The sequence below is a fragment of the Pogona vitticeps genome, chromosome Z (genome assembly GCF_051106095.1).
Source record: "Pogona vitticeps strain Pit_001003342236 chromosome Z, PviZW2.1, whole genome shotgun sequence".
Taxonomy (NCBI): domain Eukaryota; kingdom Metazoa; phylum Chordata; class Lepidosauria; order Squamata; family Agamidae; genus Pogona; species Pogona vitticeps.
Genome location: NC_135799.1, coordinates 1,897,596 through 1,925,508, shown reverse-complemented (window position 1 = coordinate 1,925,508; position 27,913 = coordinate 1,897,596). Strand labels below are relative to the sequence as shown.

At 44.5% G+C, this 27,913-nt stretch overlaps 2 protein-coding genes and 1 pseudogene across 4 annotated transcripts in view; 2 read left to right on the top strand and 1 right to left on the bottom strand.

Annotated features, from left to right (window-relative positions):
- The window catches only part of LOC140702929 (uncharacterized), a 547,856-nt pseudogene that overhangs the window by 345,807 nt on the left and 174,136 nt on the right, over nt 1-27,913 (bottom strand). The gene's annotated exons all lie outside the window — the stretch shown is intronic.
- The window catches only part of LOC140702944 (uncharacterized), a 540,061-nt gene that overhangs the window by 362,191 nt on the left and 149,957 nt on the right, over nt 1-27,913 (top strand). The gene's annotated exons all lie outside the window — the stretch shown is intronic.
- The window catches only part of LOC140702905 (uncharacterized), a 43,140-nt gene continuing 21,943 nt past the window's right edge, over nt 6,717-27,913 (top strand). Inside the window, exons 1-3 of the mRNA XM_078382596.1 lie at nt 6,717-6,860; nt 8,939-9,016; nt 22,972-26,573. Coding sequence (XP_078238722.1) covers nt 23,176-26,573 — 3,398 coding nt within the window. The 5' untranslated portion in view covers nt 6,717-6,860; nt 8,939-9,016; nt 22,972-23,175. The remainder of the gene's footprint in view (nt 6,861-8,938; nt 9,017-22,971; nt 26,574-27,913) is intronic.

The following is a 27,913-nucleotide window of genomic DNA, read 5'->3' as shown; positions in this document are numbered from 1 at the left end:
TCACCCTCTGCCATGGGCAGCCCCGTCACCACCACCTCGGCTGACATATGCCACCGACTGGGGCCCATCCCCGGCTGCCATCCATCATGGCTCCAATGAGGCAGCTGGGGACTCCCTCCTCTGGGTAGAAGAGGAGGAGGAGGAGGGAATGGGGTTAGGGTCGCGTCCTCATTACCCCCAGGATTTTCATTTTTACCCCATTTGGGGAAATTTATCCCTGTTCCCTGACCACTGGGTTAGTTAAAATAATGGCGAGTGATGATTAGTATATATTGCAATAATAGTAAGAAAGCTGGGATTAATAAGAAATGTTGGTAGATATTACAAAAAGAAAGTTATCAGATAACCAATATTAAATCTTATTATGTAACAAATCAATTAAGATATATTTCAGGTATTATAAGCAACAATGAAGATTTAATATGAAAACAATTGAAAATGCATGGAAGGGAGAGAATTTTGGATAACTTTTTTTTTCAAAGAAAACATTGGGGAAGAGGATAAAAAGATTGATAAACCTGTATTTTTCTATTTATAGTACACCTTTGTTTATAAGACCCACACAGACTCATTTCTAACGCAAACATTAAGAAAACTTAGCTTTGAGTATTTAGCCTCTGGGTTGAGAATGCTCGGACATTAGGAGTCCCCGTTGCTTCTGAGCCTGCCGTCTCCACCTCCAGTAAGGTGTGTCCCAATCGGTTTGTAGAGCATCAGCTGACGTCAGTTCCATAAGACGCGTGATTGGGGCAAGCTAAGTCTCCTGACTGTAGGAAGCAAAGCCTCATGACTGAAGGAAGCCTGTTTACAGAGGCTACATAAAGACCCTTTTTTGTTCTCTCCGTGCTCTCAGCTTACTTCTGTGTAACCAGTGAGCTGTGGAGAAAGTACCATCTTATAAACTGAAAACTCTGGCATGTTTGGAAGTTGGTAATATTACAGAGGATTGTTACATACAGCACTGATGTTACCTGTCTGTCATGGGTTGGAGGGAAAGTTCCATCCTATGGGGAGTGGAAGGCGGGACATCAGGAGGAGGGGCTGTACTGTATATATATGTGGAGCTTGTGTGGAGAAGTTAGGAGAGCTGAGAGAAGAAGCTGGTGTGGGAGTCTGTGTGTCAGACAGGGTACTACTGTGTGTCAGTCAGTACCTACCTGATAGGTTCAGGTGTCTTTATGGGTAGCCAGAACTGATAGGTTCAGGGTCTGTGCTTTATTTAAAGGTGTTCTGTGTGAACCAAACTGGTGTATGTATGATTGAGACTAAGCCACGTTACTGTATCTTATTCACTTGATCATTTTATTTTCCCTGTGTGTTATTTAAATAAACCTTATTCCTTTGTTTGTTAAAAATCCATTCCTGGTCTGTGTGACTTCTTATAGGGAATGGTTGGTGGCAGCTTAGTGAAACTGTGGCATATCCCAGTAGGTCTGGGGATGTCACATTGATTGGTGTCCAGCGTGTGGGATACGACTGGTCCAGTTGTCCAGTGGTCCAGCAAAGCCTTGGCAAGTGTGCCCAGAGCAAGGGGGGTCTAGTCAGGGACAATCTGAGAGCGCGTAGGTAATCTTCTAGGCTTACCTCACGGGGAGGTAGGCTAGTGGAAGAACGTGTAACCTCAGATTGGTGGGACTAGATTAGGGAGCTCTGAGGCAACCTGTTTTGGCGGGAAAAAGCTGAGGCAAAACTGTGTAAAGTAGCAGTGATCTAGCTTGTCTGCTGAGAGGCCTAGCAGAGGGGGGTAGACTCTGGCTGGCAACAGTTGCAAGTTAGTGCTGAAGAACAGCAGCAATCTATAGAAGGCTGGTTCTGAGGCAAAAGAGAAAAAAAGTGGTCGCTTTATTTTGAGGCTTGACTTTTGAAAGCAGCCTGTTCTGGGGGGGGATTATGCCCTTGACTCGAAGCCAAATGGCAGAAATGGGTGAAGTGAGGGAACCCCAGGTGGACCAAGGTTCTGAGGAGGAATTTGGCTCAGTGCAGGATGAGAGCACGGGAGAACAGAACCCAGAACTCAGGAAAATGCTCATAGCCCAACAGCATGAACTGAGGATGAGGCAATTGGAAAGAGAAGAAAGATTAGAGAGAGAAAGAAGGGAGGAAAGGGAAAGGCAATTTGAAATGGAGCAAAGGGAAAGGGAGAAACAGAGATAATTTGAATTGGAATTGCAGAGAGAGAAAATGGCGTTTGAGTTAAGAAAATTGGAACTGATGAATCAGAACAATAATAACAATAGGGATTCTGAGGGGGGCCAATTGTCTAAAATTGACCTGAAGAAATTCCCTGTATACCACAAGGGAGATTGCCCTGAGGTGTTCTTTTCCCTAGTGGAAAGAGCGTTTGTGGACTTCTCAGTAAGGGAAACTGAGAAGATGACCATCATGCGATCTTTAATCAGTGGCAGCCTGGCGGAAGTCTATGCAGAGATGCCAGAGGAACTGCTAAAAGATTTTGCAGAGTTTAAAAAACTGGTGTTTGCCAGACATGGGATAAATGCGGAACAGCTGAGGCAAAGATTCAGGTCACTCACCAAGAAACCAGAGCAGACTTTTACCCAAGTGGGGGCCCAACTGGTGAGGCTGCTAGAGAAGTGGCTATCTCAGGAGGGAACAGAGACCTACCAGCAGCTTAAAGACCTGATAGCGCTGGAACAGTTTTATTCAGTCCTGCATGGGGAACTGAAGTTCCAGGTGAGGGAAAGGAAACCTAGATCTGTGGCAGAAGCCGCCGAGATCGCAGATTTTATTTCCCAAATAAGAAAGCCCTTGGGTGAGGGGAAATCGATAGGTAAACCTAAGGAGACCTACAGCAAGTACTCTCAGGGACCAGGGAGAAGCCAGCAAGTGGGAGGGGCCCATGGTGAAGGGAAGCCCTCAGACATGAAACCAAGACCTCAGATTTTGGAGGGAAAACCAAAACAAGATGAGAAAGACTCCAAGTACAGCAGAAAATGTTATTTCTGTCAAGGAAAGGGCCATCTAATCTCAGAGTGTGAGAAATTAAAGCAGCTAAAAGGAAATGTGCGTCATGATTTGAGTGGAACCAAGCCAAAAGCTGTGTTCTGTGTCCAGAAAGAGCAAAGCTCCTTGTCACTGAGGGAGCCTGTTGCCATGGCTACTCAATCTGGAACAGTGACATCTGCTGATCAGGCTGAGGAAAATGGTCCTCTTGTGGAGGTCAAGCGCTGCTTGCTAGTGAGAACAGATTCACAGTTGTTTGAAACCGCAGGGGTGGACGTAGGGATACTTGACCATCAGTATAGGGGGCTGAGGGATACTTGTTCCCAGGTGACCCTGTGCCATCCAGATATTATTCCTAGGGAGTATATAATCCCGAATGAGAGCCTAAAGGTGGCAGGGATTGAGGGACAGGTGATCTCGCTGCCAGTAGCTGAGGTACCTGTGAACTTTCAAGGCTGGAGGGGAGTTTGGCGGCTAGCGATTTCATCGACTCTGCCAGCAGCCGTGCTCGTGGGAAATGACCTGGCTGAACATGTGAAACGGGTGCTAGTGATTACACGCTCACAAGCTACCACGGGGACAGTTCAGGGGGGTGCTGACGAGCCCGAGACGGAAGCAGAGGGGAGTTCCAAAGCTGTGGTGGAAACCTTGACCACAGACAGCAGATTTGGCCAAGAGCAAAAGGCAGACGCCACTCTCCAAAAGTGTTTTGAACAGGTGACCGACGCCCAGCTAACACCTGAAACCCCAGTGAGATTTCGAGAGGAAAAGGGAATTTTATATAGAGAGACCCTGATGAATATCTCGAAAGGGGGAGATGGGATCAGAAGTCAGCTGGTGGTACCTGAAAAGTATCGCCCCATGATCTTACAAAGGGGGCACTCTGACATGTTTGCTGCGCACTTAGGGGTGAACAAGACGCAGCAGAGAATCACACAGAATTTTTACTGGCCTGAAATAGGGAAGCAGATCAAGGAGTTCTGTAAACAATGTGATATGTGTCAGAGGCAGGGGAATAACCGTGACAGGACCAAAGCGAAGTTGTGCCCTTTGCCTGTGATTGACACTCCGTTCAAATGCATAGGGGTGGACATTGTGGGACCTTTGCCCAAGGCCACAAAGAGGGGGAACCAGTTCATTCTCACCATTGTGGACCATGCCACGAGGTACCCTGAAGCCATACCCTTGACTAACATTGAAACTAACACAGTGGCAGATGCCTTGGTGGGGTATATGTCCAGGATGGGATTTGCCTCAGAAATAATCACAGATTTGGGCGCGTCGTTTACATCGAAGCTCATGAAACGGTTGTGGCAAATCTGTGGAATTAAACACAAGGAAACCACTGCCTATCACCCTGAAAGTAATGGGTTAACGGAGAAGTTCAATGGGACTCTGATGCGCATGATTAGGGCTTACTTGGCGGAGAATCCAAACAATTGGGACCAGAAGCTGCAATCCCTTTTGTTTGCTTATCGATCAGTGCCACAAGCCAGTACCGGGTTCAGTCCGTTTGAACTTTTGTTTGGGAGAAGGGTGAAAGGGCCACTTGATTTGATCAAACAAAATTGGGAGCAGATCACCCAGGATGACCCACAAGATGTTGTGACATACATAGACTCTTTAAGGAATGACCTAAAGAGAAACCTAGAGCTAGCAGCAGAGACCCTGCAAGCTCAAAAAGTCAGAAAGGAAGCTTGGGATGACCAGAAAGCCAGGGAGAGGCACTTTAACCCAGGGGAGGAAGTGCTTTGGCCTAGGCCCTGCAAAGAGCTGGGTAGCCCAGAAATAAAATACTTGGGTCACATGGTAGGGGGAGGAGTGATCAAACCCCTAGAGGCCAAGATAGAAGCCGTTCGTGATTGGCCCAGACCCAACACCAAGAAAAAAGTCAAATCATTTCTTGGGTTGGTGGGCTACTACAGAAAGTTCATCCCGAGGTTTAGCGAGATAGCGACTCCGCTGACCGATCTGACGCGGAAGAAGACTGATGACCGCATCCCGTGGACCAGCGACTGTGAGGAGGCGTTCCAGAGGTTGAAGCAGGCGCTCATCAACTATCCAGTGCTGCGTGCTCCAGACTTCGACCGGGAGTTCATCATCTACACCGATGCGTCTAACAGCGGGGTAGGAGCAGTTCTTTGCCAGGAGGATGAAAATGGTGACCAGCATCCAGTGTCCTACCTGAGTAGGAAACTCCAGAAAGGTGAGAGACATTTGGCAACCGTGGAAAAGGAGTGCCTGGCCATAGTCTACGTGATCCAGAAGGCCAAGCCTTACATCTGGGGAAGACATTTTATTCTGTGCACTGACCATTCACCACTGCAATGGTTAAAGACAATGAAAACCCACAATAGTAAACTTATGAGGTGGGCTTTAAACCTGCAAGACTATGACTTTGAAGTGAAGGTGGTCAGAGGGTCAATGAACTGTGTTGCTGACGCCTTGTCAAAAAGACCCGAAGAATGAAGACGGCGAAGAAACATGGACTATGTATATATTTTGGTGACCAAAAGTTAAATGTACTTGGTTATTAAACATGCTTGGTTTGTATGAATAAAGGTAACTTGATGTATTGTAAATGGTAAATGTTTAAATGCCTAATTGATATGTTTATCCTAGAGTAAGTATGGTATTGTATGTTAATGTATAACTGTTTTTGTGTGTTTTAACCAGGTTGTTTTTTGGAGAAAAGCACTTTAGCTTTCCCCCTACAAAACAACTTATAAAGAGGGGAGGTGTTACATACAGCACTGATGTTACCTGTCTGTCATGGGTTGGAGGGAAAGTTCCATCCTATGGGGAGTGGAAGGCGGGACATCAGGAGGAGGGGCTGTACTGTATATATATGTGGAGCTTGTGAGAAGAAGCTGGAAGAGGGCTGAGAGAAGAAGCTGGTGTGGGAGTCTGTGTGTCAGACAGGGTACAACTGTGTGTCAGTCAGTACCAACCTGATAGGTTCAGGTGCCTGTAGGGTTAGCCAGAACTGATAGGTTCAGGGTCTGTGCTTTATTTAAAGGTGTTCTGTGTGAACCAAACTGGTGTATGTATGATTGAGACTAAGCCACGTTACTGTATCTTATTCACTTGAACATTTTATTTTCCCTGTGTGTTATTTAAATAAACCTTATTCCTTTGTTTGTTAAAAATCCATTCCTGGTCTGTGTGACTCCTTACAGGGAATGGTTGGTGGCAGCTTAGTGAAACTGTGGCATATCCCAGTAGGTCTGGGTTTGTCACAAGGATTATTAAATCCAACAATCTTCCCTCTAAGCAGATTGCTTGAGAAATTCTGCAGAAAATCCTAAATGGGTTTATAAAAAACTGGATGAAACAGATACAAGTGTGTGTGTGGGGGGGGATTTGAGGTGGGGGGCGGGGGGTATTTTTCTCCCTTTTGGGGGGAATATCTTTCTAAGGAACCCCCCTCCCCTCCCCTCCCCTCCCCTCCCCTCCCCTCCCCTCCCCTCCCCTCCCCTCCCCCTCCCCCAAAGACCCACCACCGCCCGGATCCTCCGCCGGGAAAGTCTGCGCGGGAAAGAGGACGGAAGAAAAAGAGGGAAAAGGGGGGAGGGGCACAGCTTCCATTTCCGGTGGGGAAGCAGGGCTGGAAGCAGCCCCCCCTTCCTCCTCTCTCACTTTAGTAGCTCTACGTTCTCCCTCCCTCCCCATCAACCTCTCACGTCCTGCTCTTCTCAGCGGCGATTGGTTGGGAGGGAAAGGGAGGCGGAGAACGCAGAGCGACTAAAGCTGTAGAGGGAGTGGGAGTGGGGCTGCTTCCGGTGCTGTTTCGCCCACCACAGGAACCGGAAGTGGAGGCCGTGCCCCTTCCTCCCTCTTTCTCCCCCCCTTTTTTTCCTCTCTCGCTGTTTCTTTGGCGCTTCAGGATCCGGACGGAGGTGGGGGCGATTTGGGAGCCTTTATTTTTCGGGGGGGAGAAAGCGGGGTGGGGTGGGGGTGGGGGTGGGGGTGGGGAGGCCCTAGAAAGCTATTCCCCACCAAAAGGAGAAAAATACCCACTCCTCGGGGCACCCGGGCCCTCTTTGTTTGTGTGTGTGTGTGTGTGTGTTTGTGTGTGTGTGTGTGTGGGGGGGGCCCTCTTTGTGTGTGTGTGTGTGTGTCTGTGTGTGGGGGGGCCCTCTTTGTGTGTGTGTGTGGGGGGGCTCTTTGTGTGTGTGTGTGTGTGTGTGTGTGAGAGAGAGAGAGAGAGAGAGAGAGGGAATCTTCAGTGGGGCTTGTGTGTGTTTGTGTATCTATGGAAAGAGAGGCGGGAAGTCAGGGCGGGGGGGGGCCGAGATCCAGATACTCCGAGCCCCCCCTTCCCAGCAAGGCACCCGGGTCCTCTCAGGCTCACCTCTCCCCCCCCCCCGTTGTGCTTGTTTTCCCTTTCTCCTCCCCCCCCACAGGACCTTCTCCAGCCGTGACCCCTCCCCCCAGGAAACCCCTTTTGTTGAAAACTTAGGGGGGGGAGTTCCTCGAAAACCCCAAGTGGGAATTGGGGGGCCTTTTGGGGGGGTGGAGATGGGGGAGGGGGTTGCAAGGGGGAGGGAGTGGGGGGGATAGGAGGGGGCCCAGGTAAATGGGGCTTGGAGGGGGGAGAAGAGAGGGGGTCGGCTCAGAGGGAGGGAGGGATGTGGATGATGATGATGATGTTCTATGTGGACCATCTGGCAGCCAAGGCGGATGCTGATGCCCCTGCAAGGGAGGAAAGTTCCAGGCTGAGGAATCAGGCCCTGACCCGAACCCAGACCCTCAGCGCCCCCACCCCCTTCTTCCCACCCAGAACAATTGGGGGGGCAGCAGAGCCCCTGGGGAGAGAGCGGCTGCCCGTTTCCTACCCTGGGAAAACTCTGTGTCTGTGTGTCCGTGTGTGTGTGGAGTCTGGTGTGAGGTTTGCTGCTGCTCATTTTGGGTTAAAAATATTCCCAGGAAATTGTCTGAATCTCCTCTTGGTTTCCAGGAAGAGACTTTCTTAGAGGCAGGAAATTCAGTCATTAGATTCTTAATTAGCTTTGAATTCATTCATTCTTTCATTGAAAATTACTTTTCTCCTGCCTTTCTCCTCTTTGCTTCTTTATGTCTTAACTGTTTTTGTTGGCGCAGGGGACGGTGGTCGGCTGGATGGCCAGACCTTGGGGGCCAGAGAGGCTGAGCAAAGGGCCTCCTGGAAGGTCTTAAAAGCAGACAGAAGTTGTGTGTCATCATCACACGAGGGGTGCCGGACCACCACATTCTTCTGCAAAGCCTCTTTCCGGGTTTTCGTTCCTCTGTGAAATAGTACAGGGAATTAATGGAAACCTGAAACACTCCACAGGCTGAGGGTGGAGGGGGTTGAACAGGAATCTCCCCCCCCCCCCGCCCCAGCACCACTGTCATTCACAGAGCGATACCATGCAAGGGAACATCCCAGAATCTGACTCCCCTTTTCGTCAAGTGACCACTCCTCCCCCAGACTCAAAGCCATGGTCAGGGCTGTGAAGGGCAAAGAGCAGAAGAGGGTCTCCCGCAGAGTCCAGGGGTCCCCAACTTCAGGCCTCCAGAGGTTCTCGGACTGCAACTCCCAGAAGCCTTCACTTCCGCCTCTCCAGGCCAGGATTTCTGGGAGTGGAAGTCCAAGAACATCAGGAAGCCCAAGGTTGGGGGGGACCCCCTGCTGTTAGACCCTCTGGACGGCTGCCTTGGGTGTGGCCACCCCTCAGCCGCCCTTTGCTCTGTCTGGCTCGGCCTCCTTTTTCCAGCTGGCAAGGAGGGCATGAGATTGTGCAGCATTTTTGGACTATTTCCTGGCTTTTGGAATCATGGGCATAGAAGCACACAATCCCCCCCCCCACATTCATAAACCAGAGGATATTATTTAAAAGAATTGTATTCTCCAGATTGCCAGATTGTTAGCTTCTGTGCTAAGGGAAAGCTTTTAGTTTTGTCCATCCGAGAAGCCTCCAGAATGATTTGGGTTTTTTTTTCCTTTTCTCCCAAGGACGGGGTGAGGTTCAGCTGATGCTCTCCCGACTTTTCTCTGGACGAAAGGAGAAATCCAAAGCCTCCCTTAAAGCAGGTAAGATCTCTTTCATTCTTTGAGATCAGATGCGACATTGTGTTTGTTTATTTATTAAATGATAACTCTATGATTAGCAGGATGCAAGACATTGTAAAGCTTAGATCAGTATTTCAGAGAATTTTAGCCCAGTCGCTGGAACCATCGGGAGCGTTTGGGGGGCGCCTTCTACCCGACCTTCCATGGTGCCTGGTGAGGGCCAGAGGGGCCACCGAGATGGGCCTGACAGTGCAAAGGAGACTGAGATGGTGTGAAATGACAGGTTTTGAAGCGTTCTGCCCCAAGTTCTTCAGTCCTGGTGGAACAAAAGTCTCAAACAAATAGTTCCTTTCACTCGTCCATTTCCAAACATACAGACAGAGAGAGAGAGTGAAACCAACTAGCAGCCTCTCTGTCTCTGAGGAAATGGGAGCTCTCAGAGCAGTTGAGTTCAGGATAGCATAAGCTCTCAAACCGAAGCAAATGGTGCATGTCTTCCTACTTGTTTATATCCACATCAGCCCCCGACAAATTACATCACATCGTTCTCTTACACCTTCCATCATCTGCTGATACAGGATGACTTCCCAGTTTTCTTGACTAGTTGCACCTGCCGTGCTAACTCTTTCAGTTAACAAATTTTGACCTCATGACAGTATCTGTGAGCTATTGTTGTCTCCTAGAAGGCTAGCAACGCCAGGAACAGAGAAAAGTTATAATCCATTTCACCCCTTCATGAACTGAGTGAGTCAGTCTCAGTCAGGCTGTGAAACTGGACTTCTTTCTTTAAGTCTGTCCCCTATGAAAAAGGAACTTAAAAAAAACATAGCTTGTAATTAAGCAAATAAATGACTCAATTATGGTAACGTATGGCCAATTATCTGGTAGCTAGGTAACAATATGAAACTATTCTGCTCAAAAGACCAGACTTCTAATTCTTAAGCAAAAACACATTTATTAGAAAAATAAAGAAAAATTAGTTTATTGTAAAAGCATAGATGATAGAAAGAACATTTCCATTCATAAGTATCAGAACTCCTATCAAAACCCTGCTATCAAATCAAAACTCTAAGCAAACAGAAAGGCTAGGCCTCTCCTCTAAGTTAAAAAATAAACTACATTCTTCCTCAGTCCAAGGATTCCATAGTCCATCAGAAACAGGTAAATCCATAAAGGGTAAAGTCCTTCTCCAAAGGAACAGTAATCCATGAGTAATCCATCCATATGACATGTAAGGTATCCATTTTACATATCAGGCATACATCCCATTTCCAATGTTCATGTCCATATCCAAAATCCATGTGCTTTCTCTCTGTAAGACTCCATTTTTACAACTTACAAGATATTACCCCTCCTCCTTCTTCCTGACGTAACCCACCAATCAGGATAGAGGAAACGATGTTAGTCTCTGCCTCAGTTTCTCACAAGATCCAGGTTGGAATATTATGGCTACGAATGTCCTTCTTCTCTGCGGCCTGTGATAAGCTTGGCAACGCAGAGATGAAAACTGCTACTAGTACTTTTCCAGCACAGACCGTTTTATTAATTCAAAATGGATTCTCTATTGCTAAACTCATAACTACAAAACCCATTACTGTAGCATATTATAACTTCAAAAACACATCTCATCACAGTATCCAAACGGTGACATGAAATCCCCATATGCTGTGAGACTGTCCTGTCGACTTCATTCTGTCGCCGATTAAGTAACTCCCAACCAACCCAGTTTTGGAGGCCTCTGGTTTGTGAAAGCAAGCACACACTGTGAGATTCCTGGCTATGTGGGGGTTTCAACCCGGGTTGCGTGAGTCCCAGTTTTACTGTCTACAGCAGAGCCTCTCTGAACATGTGCAGAGTGTTTTTCTTTTGGTTCCCAGTCCTGCTTGGCTCAACCCTCTGGTCACCAAGAGCAGGTGCTGTTGGTGAGATTCCAACCCTGGACAGTCTAGCATGAGGCCTCCCTGGAATTTCTCCTTTCCTCTTTTGGGATCCAAGAGGGTGAAGTGAAGAGTTCACTCCTGCATGAGGGGATTTTTGGAGAGGGAAAGACAGTTACAGTTACAGTTTTTGCAGGACTGATGCTGTCCTAGGAGAACACCCACCAACCTTCTTCCTGTCTCTTCTTGGCCTCTTCCTGCGACGACCAAGGCAGGGTCTCCCCTGGCCAGGTGTGGAGCCTCAGCTGCCCTTGAGAGGAAGGGAAGGGAAAGCTGGAGACCCAAGGAGGAGGAAGGGGTGCGGTCTCTTCCTCAAAAAGGGCTCCTGCCGGGAGGCTGTGACAGGGAAGAGGGAAGCCTTGCACAGCCTCTGGAAAGAAACAAGAGGTGGGGAGATTGCAGGGTGTGGGTGTGGGCGTTTGTGCATTTATCAGTCCCCAGGCATGGATTTTAGAGAAGGTGCCATTTTAAGCAAGTGATAGATGGAGCACGTACATACACACACATACAGATATACACACATACAAACGTACATACATAAATGTGGGTTGAGGATTACTCTTCCAAGGTTCCCACATTTAAAAAAAAATTGCCAAGATCTTTGTCCATCATTTCCCCAGAACTTATTGAATCTCTTGCAGAAACATCATTGAAATAATGTTTGAGGATGATGGTCTTTGGTCATAAGGAGAGGACATCTATGGAAAATGTTTCCATTTTCAATCCCAGTGTCGGATCAAGGGGTGAAAGATTCACAGAGACAGAGAGTATAGGATCCGATGGACCTCCATTATTGAAAAGAAAATCACAAAGAGAAAATAGAGGATACAAATGACAACACACACCATCCCATCAGCTCAAATTAACCCACATTACTCACGTCCACCTTTCTCCACCTCTTGCCACCTTTCCCTTAGGGACTAGGTTAGAGTTAGGGTTAGGATGATGGTTATTTTTGCATTTTTAGCACCCTGTTTCTCTCCAAAAGCACATGGCTCTTACTAGTTTCCAGTATCCATCTCCTAATTTTTATTTCACTGGTCCATTGTCATCAATGGCCACATTCCACATTTTTCTATACCGTTCCTCAAGGTTAATTTGATAATCGCTTTTCCTGTTCCTTGCAAAGATGAGCCTTGCCATAGGCACCATTTAATAGCTAATTCCTTTTCTTCTTTCTTCCCTTGGTTATTAACCATATTCAATAAGGCAATCATGGATTCAATTGAGTTTTTTCCCTAATCTCCTATAAAACACCTCCAGCACAGAGATGATGCATTATTATTTAATATATTCAATGCCACCGGAATTAAGTGCCATCTCCATTTTACTCTATAGCAATTTTCTTTTACCCTTATGCTTCATAATTCTGTTATTACTGCGAAGAGTGAGATTCGCAGCTTGGGGATCTATCTGGACCAGGCGCTCACCATGGAAACACAGGTGGCGTCTGTGGTCCGCTCCACCTATTTTCATCTTTGACAGATTACCCTATCTTCATGTCGAGATTAGACCACTGTAATGCTCTCTACGTGTGGCTACCTTTGAGATTGATGCGGAAACTCCGAATGGCACGGAATGCGGTGGCCAGACTTCTTAGTGGGGTGAGGAAACACCAACACATCACTCCCACCCTGGCCGCCTTGCACTGGTTGCCCGTTCGGTTCCACGTTGGTTTCAAAGTGTTAATGATTACATACAAAGCCCTAAATGGTTTAGGACCTCGATACTTGGCCGGAGACCTCCTCCCACCTAGCTCTACTCGTGTCACCCGTTCTAGTCAGGAGGGGCGCCTGAGGAGCCTAACGCCGAGGGAGGACCAGAAAGAAAAGATGAGACACCAGGCCTTCTCGGCAGTGGCCCCTCGACTTTGGAACAGCTTGCCATCAGAGATCCGTTTGGCCCCCTCGCTGGGCATTTTTAAAAACCAACTGAAGACCTGGTTATTCAGACAGGCCTTCCCTCCGGGCACTATTTAAATTTCTTTTTATTCTTTCCATCTTAAATTACTATCTATGTGTTGTTAATTGCTAATTTATTTCTATTGTTTTACTTTGTGTTCTGTGAGCCGCTCAGAGTAGACTATGTCTAGATGGGTGGCATAGAAGTTCAATAAATAAATACATAAATAAATAATAAAATAAATATTCCATGTTTTACTCCAATCTTTCCCTTCAGATTCTTTAACCATGTCTTCCTTTTAACACCTGGGGGTTTATATTCTGCCTCTTCTCTCGGTTTGCACATTTCACTTACAATCTCCTTTCTATTTTTCATTGCTTCTAACTTCAGTCTTTTTTTTCAATAGTTTCCTCAAATTTCACATTTTTTCTACTTTCTTCCTTTTCCATTCTTTTGCCCATTTTCCTAACTAAACTATTTTTAGTCATGAAATCCTCCCTTCTCCCACCAGCTTCCCTATTTGATTGCTATCTTGTATCCGTTTCATCCAATCTTTTATACACCCATTTAAGAATTTATGGAAAATGTCTCAACCACTTTGGTCAGAGGGGTTAATCATCACTTGCCATTCTTTTAACTACATGTCAGTAATCTTTATTGGTAACATCCAGAATAGGAAATTTAATTTAAGGATCTGTTTCCTTTTAAGTAATGCAACAGCTTGGGCCCAGGCTCCCTGAAGGACGGTATCTCCCTATATGTGCCTTCTTGGGGATTAAGATCAGCAGAGGGGGTCCTCCTCTCAGCCCCATTGCCAGGCCAAGGACAGCTGATGGGGACACGGGAGAGGAGGGCCTTCTCGGTGGCAGCCCTCAGGCCATGGCACGCTCTCCCTCGGGAGATCAGGAAAGGGACCTTCCCTGTTTATGCTTCCGAAAAAAGCTAAAGACCCATCTCTTCAGGCAGGCTTTTAACAATTATGAATCCCTGCACCCCATTTAAGCAGATAATATTATTTTTTTCCTGTTTTAATATTTTAATTATATTTTAAATCATATATTGTTTAATTTTTAATTTTTATTTATTTATTTATTTGATTTATTTGATTTATACCCCGCCTATCTGGTCTACTCAACCACTCTAGGCGGCTTACAGTATAGGATAAAACAATAAAACACAAGAACATTACATAATCATTTGATACAGTTACAATAAAATAGAGTGAGAATAAAATAAGAAGGAATAGAAAAGAAATCAGGTACAGTGGTGCCTCGAATAGCGAGCACCTCTATTAATGAAAAAAACGAATAGCGATGTGGTTCTCAGGGCATTTTTTCGCTTTGATTAGCCATTTTTCCTATGGGTGATTATCAAATGGTTTCAATGCATTTCAATGGAGGAACCACAGTTCGTGTTCGCTATTTCTTAAACGGTTTAAAATTAAGGTTTCCAGTTTGAAATGTTTGAGATCGTAAAGTGCACTTATTAAATCCTTTGTTAACCCAATTTGACCTTGTTCTGATCCTTATTTAATTTGTTGTTGATTTTTTTTCCGTGTTGAGATGCACTGAATAGGTTTCAATGCATTTCAGTTGGGGAACCGTGTTTTGAATAGCGAGGTTTCCTATGGAGATTTTCCATTAGCGACGGCAATTCGTTCCTATTGGAATGGATTAGCCGGCTTTCAATGCATTTCAATGGGAAACCATGTTTTGAATAGCAAAGAAATTCAATAGTGATGTTTTTTGCGGAACGGATTAACATCGCTGTTCGAGGCACCACTGTATTGACTGGAGGGAAGGCCTGGATGTACAACCATGTTTTTAATTGGGTTTTAAACATTCCCAGCATAGGGAAGGCTGAAGGGAGGTTGTTCCAGAGGCGAGAAGCCACCACCGAGAAGGCCCAGTTTCGTGTCTTTTCCTTCCAGGCCTCTCTCAGTGTCAGGCTCCTCAGCCTCACCTCCTGACTCATGCGGGTGATCCGGGTAAACCTTGGTGGGAGCAGGCATTCCGCCAAATATTGAGGTCCTAAACCATTTAGGACCTTGTAAGTAAGCATTAAGACTTTGAAGTCGACGCGGAAACGAATGGGCAGCCAATGCAATGTGGCCAGAGTTGGAGAAATATGTTGGTATTTTCTCACTCCAGTGAGGAGTCTGGCCGCCGCATTCTGCACCACCTGAAGTTTCCACATCAGCCTCAAAGGCAGCCCCATGTAAAGCGCATTACAGTGGTCTAATCTTGAGATTAGGAGCGCATGCACCAAGGTAGTGAGTGCCCCCGTGTCGAGATAGGGCCACAGCCGGGCAATCCACCATAGTTGAAAAAAGACAGTGTGGACTACCGATGCCACCTGCGTTTCCATGGTGAGTGTCGGGTCCAGATGTACGCCCAGGCTGCGGACCCCACTCTTCACGGCCAGCGTCAACCCCCCAAACATGAGAGAATCACCCAAGCCGCCAACCACGGGGCCACCCACCCTCAGAACCTCCATCTTGTCCGGATTCAGCCTCAGCCCATTTTCCTGCATCCATTTCAGTATGGTCCCAAGGCAGCGCTGAAGGGACAGGAAGGCATTACCTGCAGTTGGTGAAAAGGAGATATAGAGCTGGGTGTCATCGGCATATTGATGACACGAAGCCCCACAGACCCCTGATGACCCCTCCCAGTGGCCTCATATAGATGTTAAACAGCATTGGGGAGATAATCGACCCCTGTGGAACCCCACAATTGAGACTCCACGGGGCCGAGACCCTCTCCCCAAGCTGCACTCTCTGGGGACGGTCCCCCAAGAAGGAACGGAGCCAGGCCAATGCCAGGCCACCAATTCCCAACTCGGAGAGCCTCCCCAGGAGGATAGTGTGGTCGACGGTATCAAAGGCCACTGAGATGTCGAGGAGGACCAGCAGAGACATTTTATCCCTGTCGGCCTCCCTCAACAGGTCATCGTACAGGGTGACCAATGCCGTCTCTGTACCGTGGTGCGGCCTGAAGCCTGACTGGAATGGATCCAGGGCGTCTGTTTCATCCAAGTGAGCCTGAAGCTGATCAGCCACCACCCTCTCGACCACTTTGCTCATGAAAGAAACATTGGCGATGGGGCTATAATTGCCAATTTCGTCCAATAATTTGTATTCTAATATTTAACTTACAGTGTTTTTAACTGTGTGACTTAATGTTCCGAGCTGCTTTGGGTCCCTTCTTGGGAGAAATGCGGTGTATATATTAAGGTAACAATAACAACAACAAAAATAATAATAGTAACAGTAATAAACTGTGGAATTCCAGCCTGGTGTGTAAGTTTGGAGACCTCCAGAGCTGTTCATCAGCCTCAGTAGTGCTTATATCAGAGTGGCACATTTTTTTAGCAGCGCCTGTTGCCAAAGCTCCTTGTTCCAGTCCCAGCGGTCAAGAAAATCAGGCAGAGAGACTAGACTTCTAGCAACTAAGTCTATTGCCATTTATGTACAGCAGCAACGGCGTAAAAGTCCACAACCCTCTCCATGAGCCAAGAGAAAGAAGTCATGACCCAGTGGCCATATAGACTATCCCACACTGTCCAGTTGGTGGTCCGAGACCTGACATCATCTTCACTCTTAAGTTGTTTATTCCGGTGTTCTTGTCGAGCACTTTCTGTCATAGATCTCTGTGCTGAGTGTTCATGGTTGTAAAATTCAGGTTCTGTTTTATTTGGCTTATTTTATATAACCTGACAATAGGAATGTGGGATATTGTGCTTCTGTGGCCACGATTAAAAAAAAAAAGGTCCAATGTGTTGCCAGCAGTGGAAAAATTTGCCAGGTTCCCCATAGGAAAGGGTAGCTTGAATATTGACAGCAGGACTGGGAGCAGTGAAGATGGTCTACCCAGGACACCCTCTCTTCTGCTCCCTGCCATCCACACTTGCTAAAAAACAGCCCTGACCTTTGCCTTGGGTTTGGGAGAGTAGCGGTGGACTGTCGGACTGTCAGCTTCTGGGATTTCCCCTTGTGGGATGTTGCTCTGTGAATGGTAATAGTGCTGGGACTCCTGCTCTACCCCTTGACCTCTTGGCCGCTGGAGTGTCTCTGGGTTCCATGGTTTCCCATACTATTTCACACCGTTACAAGACGGGGGATAACTTGCTCAGCAGTACTAGGAGCGAGAAGGACCTTGGAATCATCTTGGGGCACAAGCCAGCAGTGTGATGTGGCTGCAAAAAAGACCAATGCTATTAAGGCTGCATTAAGAGAGGGAGCCCCTTCACGGATTGCTGCCCCCTTCACGGATTGCTGCCTTTTCGTGGCGAAGGGGCTTGAGTAACTCAGGGAAGCTATGGGCTATGCCGTGCAGGGACACCCAAGACGGACAGGTCTGGAATGTAAGATCTTGGAAAGCTGGATGTAGTCAAACACAAGATGGCAAGAATAAACATTGACATCCTAGGTGTCAGTGAACTAAAATGGACGGGAATGGGCAAATTATCATGTCTACTATTGTGGGCAAGAATCCAGTAGAAGGAATGAAGTAGCCCTCATAGTCAACAAAAGAGTGGGAAAAGCTGTAATGGGATATAATCACAAAAATGACAGATGTCAATACGAATCCAAGGTTTTTCCTATAGTGATGTATGGAAGTGAGAGCTGGACCATAAAGAAAGCTGCCCGCCGAAGAATTGATGTTTTTGAATTGTGATGCTGGAGGAGGCACTTGAGAGTCCCCTGGACTGCAAGGAGAACAATCCTACCATGTCCATCTTTGCACAAAATGTTCCTTTAATATCTCCAATTTTCCTAAACAGATCTGTTTTTTCCTTTTCTATTGTTTTCCACTATTTCTATGCACTGTTCATTTAAGAAGGCCCTCTTGTGATGAGAGGGGGGTGGAGCTACAAACAGCGAGGCAGCAAGGAATCTGGACTCTCCAGATTTCTGCTGCATGCTGTGAATCCAGACTCTCCCCAAGAAATTGGAGGGCAGGGAAGGCTAGGAGAAGCCCACCCTGAGTCGCAGGAGAGCAGAGATCTTCTGGGGGGTGGAAAGCAACCACCTCTCAGATCACTCCTTCAGACAAAGGATTCCATCAACGCCATTTTCTAATGTCGTCCTAGCTGTGAAGCTCCACGACAGGAAGGAAGCATGAAGATTTACGAATGACTGCATTAACAAGGACTAATTGGTTTCAACATCGCCTCTGTAAGTACAAAATAAACTTAAGCGGCTGATTTCAAAGAAGATAGTGTAACCTTGGAAGCGGCAAACAAGCATATCTCGAAATTACAAAGCTTCTTTGTTCATCTGCTTTGCAACCATGATGGATTTAACAGAAGACATAATAAATGCCTTTCAGAACTTACAAAGGAACATTCTGAATCATTTTGAAATTCAGTTTTTTGAACTCCAGACTGTGCTTTCGGATATGAAGGAAACGACAGAGCTTTGGGAATTTTCGTCAGAACAGCGTACTGAAACAGAAGCAGATCAGCCCACTATAGCAGCACAAGAAAGAGTGACTTTATTTGTTTTTAAAAAGGAGGGTAAAATCTTTAAAAAGGAGGTTAGGAAAACTGATTTGTATTGTGAGAAAGAGGTCCAGGTGGGTGAAAAAGAGATGTGTCCTAACTCGATGGGTGAATTTGCAAAACAAAGAAGCAAAAAGGCAAGGCTGAAAGGGAAACAAAATGATTACAGATCAGACATTGCTTGGCTTCAAAGGCAGAACATGATGAGCCCACCAAATGAGAGAGAAAATAGCCTAATAGGGTTCCATAGATGGCATTTCAAAGCTAGTAAAAAAGGAGCCAATCTAATTTTAGGTTTATAATGTTATAAATAAAAGGGGAAATGTTAATTGATGAATATAACAACAAAGTAATTTTGATTATGTTTGGAGATAAACAATTAAGAATTATTAATTATACAATCTGAAATATTTATGATGACTATAATATTAGAAATTGTGGACTTTATGGTACACTTTAAGATGCAACTTAACTTTAGGTTAATAATGCCATAAGAGATCTGGAATAGCTGGCCTGTGTATAGAGTTAAGATTTATAAACTAAAAAAGGAGGAACGTTACCTGATGAATATAATAGAAATTATGGATTTGAGAATTTTTATCTATATAATCTGAAATATCTATGATGAACACAAGATTAGACTGTAAAGCTTTTACTTAGAGAAACATAATATGAATTATAAGAATGTAACCTTAGATTTATTATGTTATAAGTGATTTGGAATTCCTGGCCGTGCAATGGAGTTAAGATTTATAAAATATAAAAGGGTGAATGTTATTTGATGATTATAAAAACCAAATTATAAATTTGAGGGGCACACATATGTACACAAAATGGATGTGATTTATATATTGCAAGTAATTTCTACTATGTTTGGAGTCAAATGGCAATTAAGAATTTCCAATTATGTAATCTGAAATGTCTATGATGAATATAACATTAGAAACTGTTGAGTCTAAGGCACGTAGTCTGAGAAACAAAATATATACAAACTGTAACATGATTGAATATATCAGGTGAGAGACATTTAATATCCCTACTTTTTGAAAGACTGATGATGATATTTGAAAATATATGAAATTGATGATGATATATGAAATACTGATATGAAATACATGTATGTATAGATGTATATTAGAGTGAACATAGTACTAGAGATTACTTAATTATAGTATAAAGCATTAACATGGAGATATTAAGCACATATGAATTATAATATGATTAAGTAGCCAATATTAGATAAATATATTTTGTGGTGTTTTTTATCTTTGCTGAAATGCGGATTTCTCATGATAGTAAAATATTGATATTCTGAGACATAATTGGTTAGCCAAGGATGTAAGAGGAATTATCTTAAAAATCAATCATTAGAATTACTATAACTTTAGGATGACTCACATCTCAAGCAAATTTTTAAGAGCAATAAGGTTGATGCAGTCAGATTTATATAATGGATAATATTGTATGAAATGCCTCCACCCTGCCTATATGTGGGGTTTTGTTGTTTTGTTTTCTCTCTCTCTCTCTCTCTCTCTCTCTCTCTGTGTGTGTGTGTGTGTGTGTTTGTATTTATTACTTTTGCTTGTTTTGTGTGATCTCTGTTAGGTTTGTATGTCTATAGTGTGATAAAATAAAAAATATTTTTTAAAAAAAGAAGGCCCTCTTGTCTCTCCTTGCTATTCTCTGAAAGTCTGCATTCAATTTTCTGTAACTTTCCCTATCTCCCTCTATAGTGAGAAGAACATCTTTCTTTGGTGTCAGTTCTAGAAGGTGTTGTAAATCTTCATAAAATTTCAGTCTCCTCAGCATTGGTGGTTGGTGCATAAACCTGGATGACTGTGATGTTGAAAGGTCTGCCTTGGATTCGTATTTAAATCATTATATCATTTTGACATTATATCCTAGTATAGCTTTTCCCACTCTTTTGTTGACTATGAGGGCTACTCCATGTTTTCTAGAGGATTCTTGCCCACAGAAGTAGATATGATAATAGTCTAAACTGAATTCGCCCATTCCTGTCCACATTTGTTCACTTACTGCCAGGATGTCAATGTTTATTCTTGCCGTCTCGTGTTTGACTGCATCCAGCTTACCAAGGTTCGTAGATCTTACATTCCAGGTTCCTATGCAGTATTTTTCTTTGCAGCATCGGACATTCCTTTTACTTCCAGGCGTGTCTGCAGCTGAGCATTCTTTCGGCTTTGGCCCAACCACTTCATTAGCTCTGGAGTTACCTGTACTTGTCCTCTGCTCTTCCTCAGTAACATGTTGGACACTTTCCAACTTAAGGGGCCCATCTTCCAGCATCATATCTTTTAACCTTTTGTTTCTGTTCATGGGGTTTTCTTGGCAAAGATACCAGAGTGGCTTGCCAATTCATACTCTATGGATTGTGTTTAGTCAGAACTCTCCACTATGACTTGTCTGTCTTGGGTGTCCCTGCACGGCATAGCCCGTAGCTTCCCTGAGTTACTCAAGCCCCTTTGCCACAACAAGGCAGCAATCCATGAAGGGGTTGTAATATTATACCTTCTTTCATATATATCATATATTTTTGAATATTGTAATATTATATCTTCTTTAATCCTTGGTAGGGTTTAACCTATCTTCCTCTTCATCCCTTAACATTTATCTTTATTTATCAAGACTTTAAACCATTCCATTTTAGCATCACATCTCCATTTGGTCCCATACTCTGAGGACATTCCCTAGCAAAGCAACACCCAATAGTAACAAATCCTCAAACTTTAACTATTTTCCTTTAAAAAAAAAAACCTAGCCCAAAAACCCTCACCATTGTCAGGTTGGGGAAACAACCTGAATAGAATTGTTAAATCAAGTTTGTAAAATGACCATAAGTATTGTCAGAATCAGAAGTGTAAAGTAAAGCAAAGCTTGAATATACACAGCTGAGGTGATTGCTACAGCTGTGAATGTAAACGTAGGATTGGACAATACTAGGATAAAATTAGCAGCACTAGGACACACAATCTGTGGGTTGTTGTGGATTGTTGCTGGTGATACTGTTGGAGAAACTGTAGAGAAGAATCGTATTGTTCCTGTTGCTGAGAATCCTGGTGGAAGCTGTGTCTACGTGCTTGATAAGAGAAGGAACTCTGGCAAGCTGGAAGGAACTTATGGTATTCAACTACTGAACTTATTTAAATGATATATGCACTAAAACTCTGTGAAAACTACTGTGCATTATTTTGGAACTGAAAACTTGCCTGTATATATTGTTCATAATGGAATATCTACTATCAACACTATCCTTGTGCCTGGTGTATTCATAATCTCAGTGAAGATCTTATTTGCCTATCATACTTTGGTGTTCAGCTGGATTCTGCTACTCTGTCAACCGTTATATTTAATAATATTCCTCCCTCTTTTTGGCACGATCCTACCTGGCCACGGGTAAGTGCAAAGTCCTGCACCTTGGAAAAAGAAACCAATTGCTCAATTACAAGATGGGGGATACTTAGCTCAGCAAAATTACGAGTGAGAGGGATGTTGGAATTGTTGTAGATCGCAAGCTAAATGTGAGCCAACAGTGGCTTTTTTATTAATCCAGGTTTTCCAACTCTTCCTTCACTTTCTCCTTTCATGGGTTCACCATTTTCAATACATTTATGGACTTGCAATGCCTTTAAATTAAGTACAGTGGTGCCTCACATAGCGATGATAATCGGTGCAGCAAAACTCGCTGCAAAGCGATTTCGTCGCTATATGATATTAAAAAGCCCATATGAATGCATTGAAACCCCTTCAATGCATTCCTACGGGCTAAAATCCTCCATACGGCAGCCATTTTTGCTGCCCGGTAAGCGAGGAATCCATCCCAGAAAACAGTGGGTGGCCATTTTTTTTTACGTGGCGGTCATTTTGGAACCACCGATCAGCTGGTAAAAAATCATCACTTTGCAATGATCGGTAAGCGAAACAGGGTACCGATCATCACAAAGTGATTTTTCCCCATAGGGAACATTGCAAAGCGATCACAAAAAGTTAATTGCTATGCGATTTCGTCATTAAACGGGGCACCCGTTAAGCAAGGCACCACTGTACTGTACTGTGGAGGAAATTTGCAAGTAAACCATGGAACGTTTCCTGTAAAACCTCAATTCTAATCAAATCCTATCCTTGTATTTCTGAGTAAGCTGGTTGGATAGTTCTGTGGTTTAAATATTTGGTTGCAGAACCAGAGGTTCACTGCTGTGTCTCCCATGGGTAAGGTCAGCCTGTGTGGCCCTTGGGAAACTGCAGGGTCCCAGAATCAGGGAATGGGGAATGACTTTTGAGTATTCTCTACCTAGAAAAACCCCCCCCCCAAAAAAAGGGCTGCCATCAGTCAGAATTGACTTGATGGCCCATGATTAATATTATTTCAGATAGTGGTTAATATTAATCAACTACAATATATTTTCCCATCCCTGTCCCTTTGGAAGTATCAGTTCAGGCAAGGTGAGTCCATGCTGTTTGTACAATACGGCTAATTTTTCAAATGTTGCCTGTAAAGCCTTCAGGAGACATATGCCTTTCAAAGGAGTCAAAGACAAACGAAACTCTTTGGTTTGACCTCCAGTTAGTTTCTGCTCTGTGCTATATTCTCAAAATATCTTCTTTGTTCTCTACAAGGTAACAAACTCGATGGCCAGAATTATACAGAGCCACTTCTTCTGGCCCTGAAAAGAGTCAAGGGTGAAGCCAGGAAGAAAAGCTTGGAAAAACCCATGAGCTAAAAGAGAAATGGCTTAAACTCCTGAAGTGTGAAGACAGCTTCAGACCAGTGCCGCTAGTTCAGATTAAAGAACTCACCCTGGGGAGAAATCATACAAAAACATGGAATGTGAAAACAGTTTCAGCAGGAGAAGAAATCTGCGTTCACATCAAACTCACACAGGGAAGAAACTGTACAAATGCATGGAATGTGGAAAGAGCTTTTGTGAGAATGGTCAACTTGGGAGACATCAAAGGACCCACACTGGGGAGAAACCACATAAATGCATGGAATGTGGAAAGAGCTTTAGTCAGAGTGGTCATCTTAGGGTACATCAAAGGACCCACACTGGGGAGAAACCACATAAATGCATGGAATGTGGAAAGAGCTTTTGTGAGAATGGTCAGCTTGGGAGACATCAAAGGACCCACACTGGGGAGAAACCACATAAATGCATGGAATGTGGAAAGAGCTTTAGTCACAATAGTCATCTTAGGGTACATCAAAGGACCCACACCGGGGAGAAACCACATAAATGCATGGAATGTGGAAAGAGCTTTGGTCAGAGTGGTCAGCTTAGGAGACATCAAAGGACCCACACTGGGGAGAAACCACATAAATGCATGGAATGTGGAAAGAGCTTTAGTCAGAGTGGTCATCTTAGGGTACATCAAAGGACCCACACTTGGGAGAAACCACATAAATGCATGGAATGTGGAAAGAGCTTTTGTGAGAATGGTCAGCTTGGGAGACATCAAAGGACCCACACTGGGGAGAAACCACATAAATGCATGGAATGTGGAAAGAGCTTTAGTCACAATAGTCATCTTAGGGTACATCAAAGGACCCACACCGGGGAGAAACCACATAAATGCATGGAATGTGGAAAGAGCTTTGGTCAGAGTGGTCAGCTTAGGAGACATCAAAGGACCCACACTGGGGAGAAACCACATAAATGCATGGAATGTGGAAAGAGCTTTAGTCAGAGTGGTCATCTTAGGGTACATCAAAGGACTCACACTTGGGAGAAACCACATAAATGCATGGAATGTGGAAAGAGCTTTTGTGAGAATGGTCAGCTTGGGAGACATCAAAGGACCCACACTGGGGAGAAACCACATAAATGCATGGAATGTGGAAAGAGCTTTAGTCGGAATGGTGACCTTAGATTACATCAAAGGACCCACACTGGGGAGAAACCACATAAATGCATGGAATGTGGAAAGAGCTTTAGTCAGAGTGGTCATCTTAGGGTACATCAAAGGACCCACACTTGGGAGAAACCACATAAATGCATGGAATGTGGAAACAGCTTTGGTGAGAATGGTCAGCTTAGGAGACATCAAAGGACCCACACTGGGGAGAAACCACATAAATGCATGGAATGTGGAAAGAGCTTTAGTTGGCATGGTGACCTTAGATTACATCAAAGGACCCACACTGGGGAGAAACCACATAAATGCATGGGATGTGGAAAGAGCTTTAGTCAGAGTGGTCATCTTAGGGTACATCAAAGGACCCACACTGGGGAGAAGCCACATAAATGCATGGGATGTGGAAAGAGATTTAGTCAGAGTGGTCATCTTAGGAGACATCAAAGGACCCACACTGGGGAGAAACCACATAAATGCATGGAATGTGGAAAGAGCTTTGGTGAGAATGGTCAGCTTAGGAGACATCAAAGGACCCACACTAGGGAGAAACCACATAAATGCATGGAATGTGGAAAGAGCTTTAGTCACAATAGTCATCTTAGATTACATCAAAGGACCCACACTGGGGAGAAACTACATAAATGCATGGAATGTGGAAAGAGCTTTCTTTCAAGTGGTCAGCTCAGGGTACATCAAAGGACCCACACTGGGGAGAAACCACATAAATGCATGGAATGTGGAAAGAGCTTTAGTCAGAGTGGTCATCTTAGGAGACATCAAAGGACCCACACTGGGGAGAAACCACATAAATGCATGGAATTGGGAAAGAGCTTTGGTGAGAATGGTCAGCTTAGGAGACATCAAAGGAACCACACTACGGAGAAACCACATAAATGCATGGAATGTGGAAAGAGCTTTAGTCACAATAGTCATCTTAGATTACATCAAAGGACCCACACTGGCGAGAAACTACATAAATGCATGGAATGTGGAAAGAGCTTTAGTCACAATAGTCATCTTAGGGTACATCAAAGGACCCACACTGGGGAGAAACCACATAAATGCATGGAATGTGGAAAGAGCTTTAGTCAGAGTGGTCATCTTAGGGTACATCAAAGGACCCACACTGGGGAGAAACCACATAAATGCATGGAATGTGGAAAGAGCTTTAGTCGGAATGGTGACCTTAGATTACATCAAAGGACCCACACTGGGGAGAAACCACATAAATGCATGGAATGTGGAAAGAGCTTTAGTCGGAATGGTGACCTTAGATTACATCAAAGGACCCACACTGGGGAGAAACCACATAAATGCATGGAATGTGGAAAGAGCTTTAGTCACAATAGTCATCTTAGGGTACATCAAAGGACCCACACTGGGGAGAAACCACATAAATGCATGGAATGTGGAAAGAGCTTTGGTCAGAGTGGTCAGCTTAGGGTACATCAAAGGACCCACACTGGGGAGAAACCACATAAATGCATGGAATGTGGAAAGAGCTTTAGTCAGAGTGGTCATCTTAGGGTACATCAAAGGACCCACACTGGGGAGAAACCACATAAATGCATGGAATGTGGAAAGAGCTTTAGTCAGAGTGGTGACCTGAGTAGACATCAAAGGACCCACACTGGGGAGAAACTACATAAATGCATGGAATGTGGAAAGAGCTTTAGTCACAATAGTCATCTTAGGGTACATCAAAGGACCCACACTGGGGAGAAACCACATAAATGCATGGAATGTGGAAAGAGCTTTCTTTCAAGTGGTCAGCTCAGGGTACATCAAAGGACCCACACTGGGGAGAAACCACATAAATGCATGGAATGTGGAAAGAGCTTTAGTCAGAGTGGTCAGCTTAGGAGACATCAAAGGACCCACACTGGGGAGAAACCACATGAATGCATGGAATGTGGAAAGAGCTTTAGTCAGAGTGGTCATCTTAGGGTACATCAAAGGACCCACACTTGGGAGAAACCACATAAATGCATGGAATGTGGAAAGAGCTTTTGTGAGAATGGTCAGCTTGGGAGACATCAAAGGACCCACACTGGGGAGAAACCACATAAATGCATGGAATGTGGAAAGAGCTTTCTTTCAAGTGGTCAGCTCAGGGTACATCAAAGGACCCACACTGGGGAGAAACCACATAAATGCATGGAATGTGGAAAGAGCTTTAGTCAGAGTGGTCAGCTTAGGAGACATCAAAGGACCCACACTGGGGAGAAACCACATAAATGCATGGAATGTGGAAAGAGCTTTAGTCAGAGTGGTCAGCTTAGGAGACATCAAAGGATCCACACGGGGGAGAAACCACATAAATGCATGGAATGTGGAAAGAGCTTTAGTCGGAATTTAAATACAAGGTTTTAAATACAAGATGGCGGACCGATAGCTGGTAGGAGTCTTTTCTCTCCACCACTTCGGTCTAGTCTTTTCTTTCCCTTTTCTCTTTTTGGTTGCTTTCTGCTTCACTCATTTTATTTTCACTTCACCTATCTTATTTTTACTTCATTTAGCCAACTCAGTTTATTTTTAGCTTATAATCTCTTTCTGTTTTCTGAGTTTCTCTCCTGGTTCCTGAGCTTCTCTTCTGGTTCCTGCGTTGCTGGGACTGCTCGGAGGTTGCCGAGAGAGCTGGAGGAGGCGGAGGGGAAGACCTGACCTTGGCCTGGCTTGTCAGGGAGGCAGAGTTTGGCGTCCCGGGAGCTTGTGCTGTGGCTGCGGGGGTTGGAAGAGCTTGCCTTTCGTTCTGAGGGGGCTGGAAGAGCTTAAGCCCTTGGAAAACCATCGTGCTTGGTGGGCCTGGCGCTGGGGGCCTTGGGAGACTAAGGCCCAGCATGGAAGGGTCTAGAAGAGCCTGCCGGTTCGAGAGCTAGAGCCCTGGAGGCCGTGGACACCGTTGGAAGGAGTTGGGTGAGCCTGTGCTTAGGAATCTGAGAGACTGAGAGACTAACTGAAGCCTGTGAAATCTGATACCGGCTGGCTGTGTTCTCTCTCAGGGCCTCTTGGAGAGCCAGATGGAACTGTGACTCTTTCCTATTATTTATGGCCAGAGAAGCCCAGTTTACAGCAGCAGACCCTGAAAGGAATTCCCCTTTCGACCCTATAACGCCGAGAGAGCCAGCACAGGTATCATGTCTTCAGTGGCTCTCTTCCTGTTCTCCCTCCTTGCAATGCTATATCAAGCTCTACCTCTGACTGTCTGGGTAGGGGTTGTTGCCCCCATGAATTTGAACTCATACCCAACAACCACTCTGAGGAAAATAAGACCTGCTGTTAGGGTGCTGCAAGACAGGACTAATTATATGGGGGGAGAAGCTTGGGTTTATTTTCTCTGCTTTTTCACTATATTAATTTTGTTGCTTTTTGTCTTATTTTGTTTTACTTTGTTTATTGTCATTAGCTTGCCCCATTCTATTTTTTGTTTAATCCATTTGAAGTAAATGCATATTTTAAATTTCAATATTATATTTATTTAAACTGTATAATTTGAATTTTATGGAATTTCTCTAATTTGGATATAACTATAATTGATGCCTATTGTAATTGTTTCATTGTTATTAATGTTTTTTCCCAGTTATTATTTGTGGGGGTTAATTATTTAGTTTTTGTGATTAATATTTTTATTATTTTATTTTATTATGTTATTATTATTTTTGTTTTTATTGTTTATTATTTTTGATTACTTATCTTAATTATTATT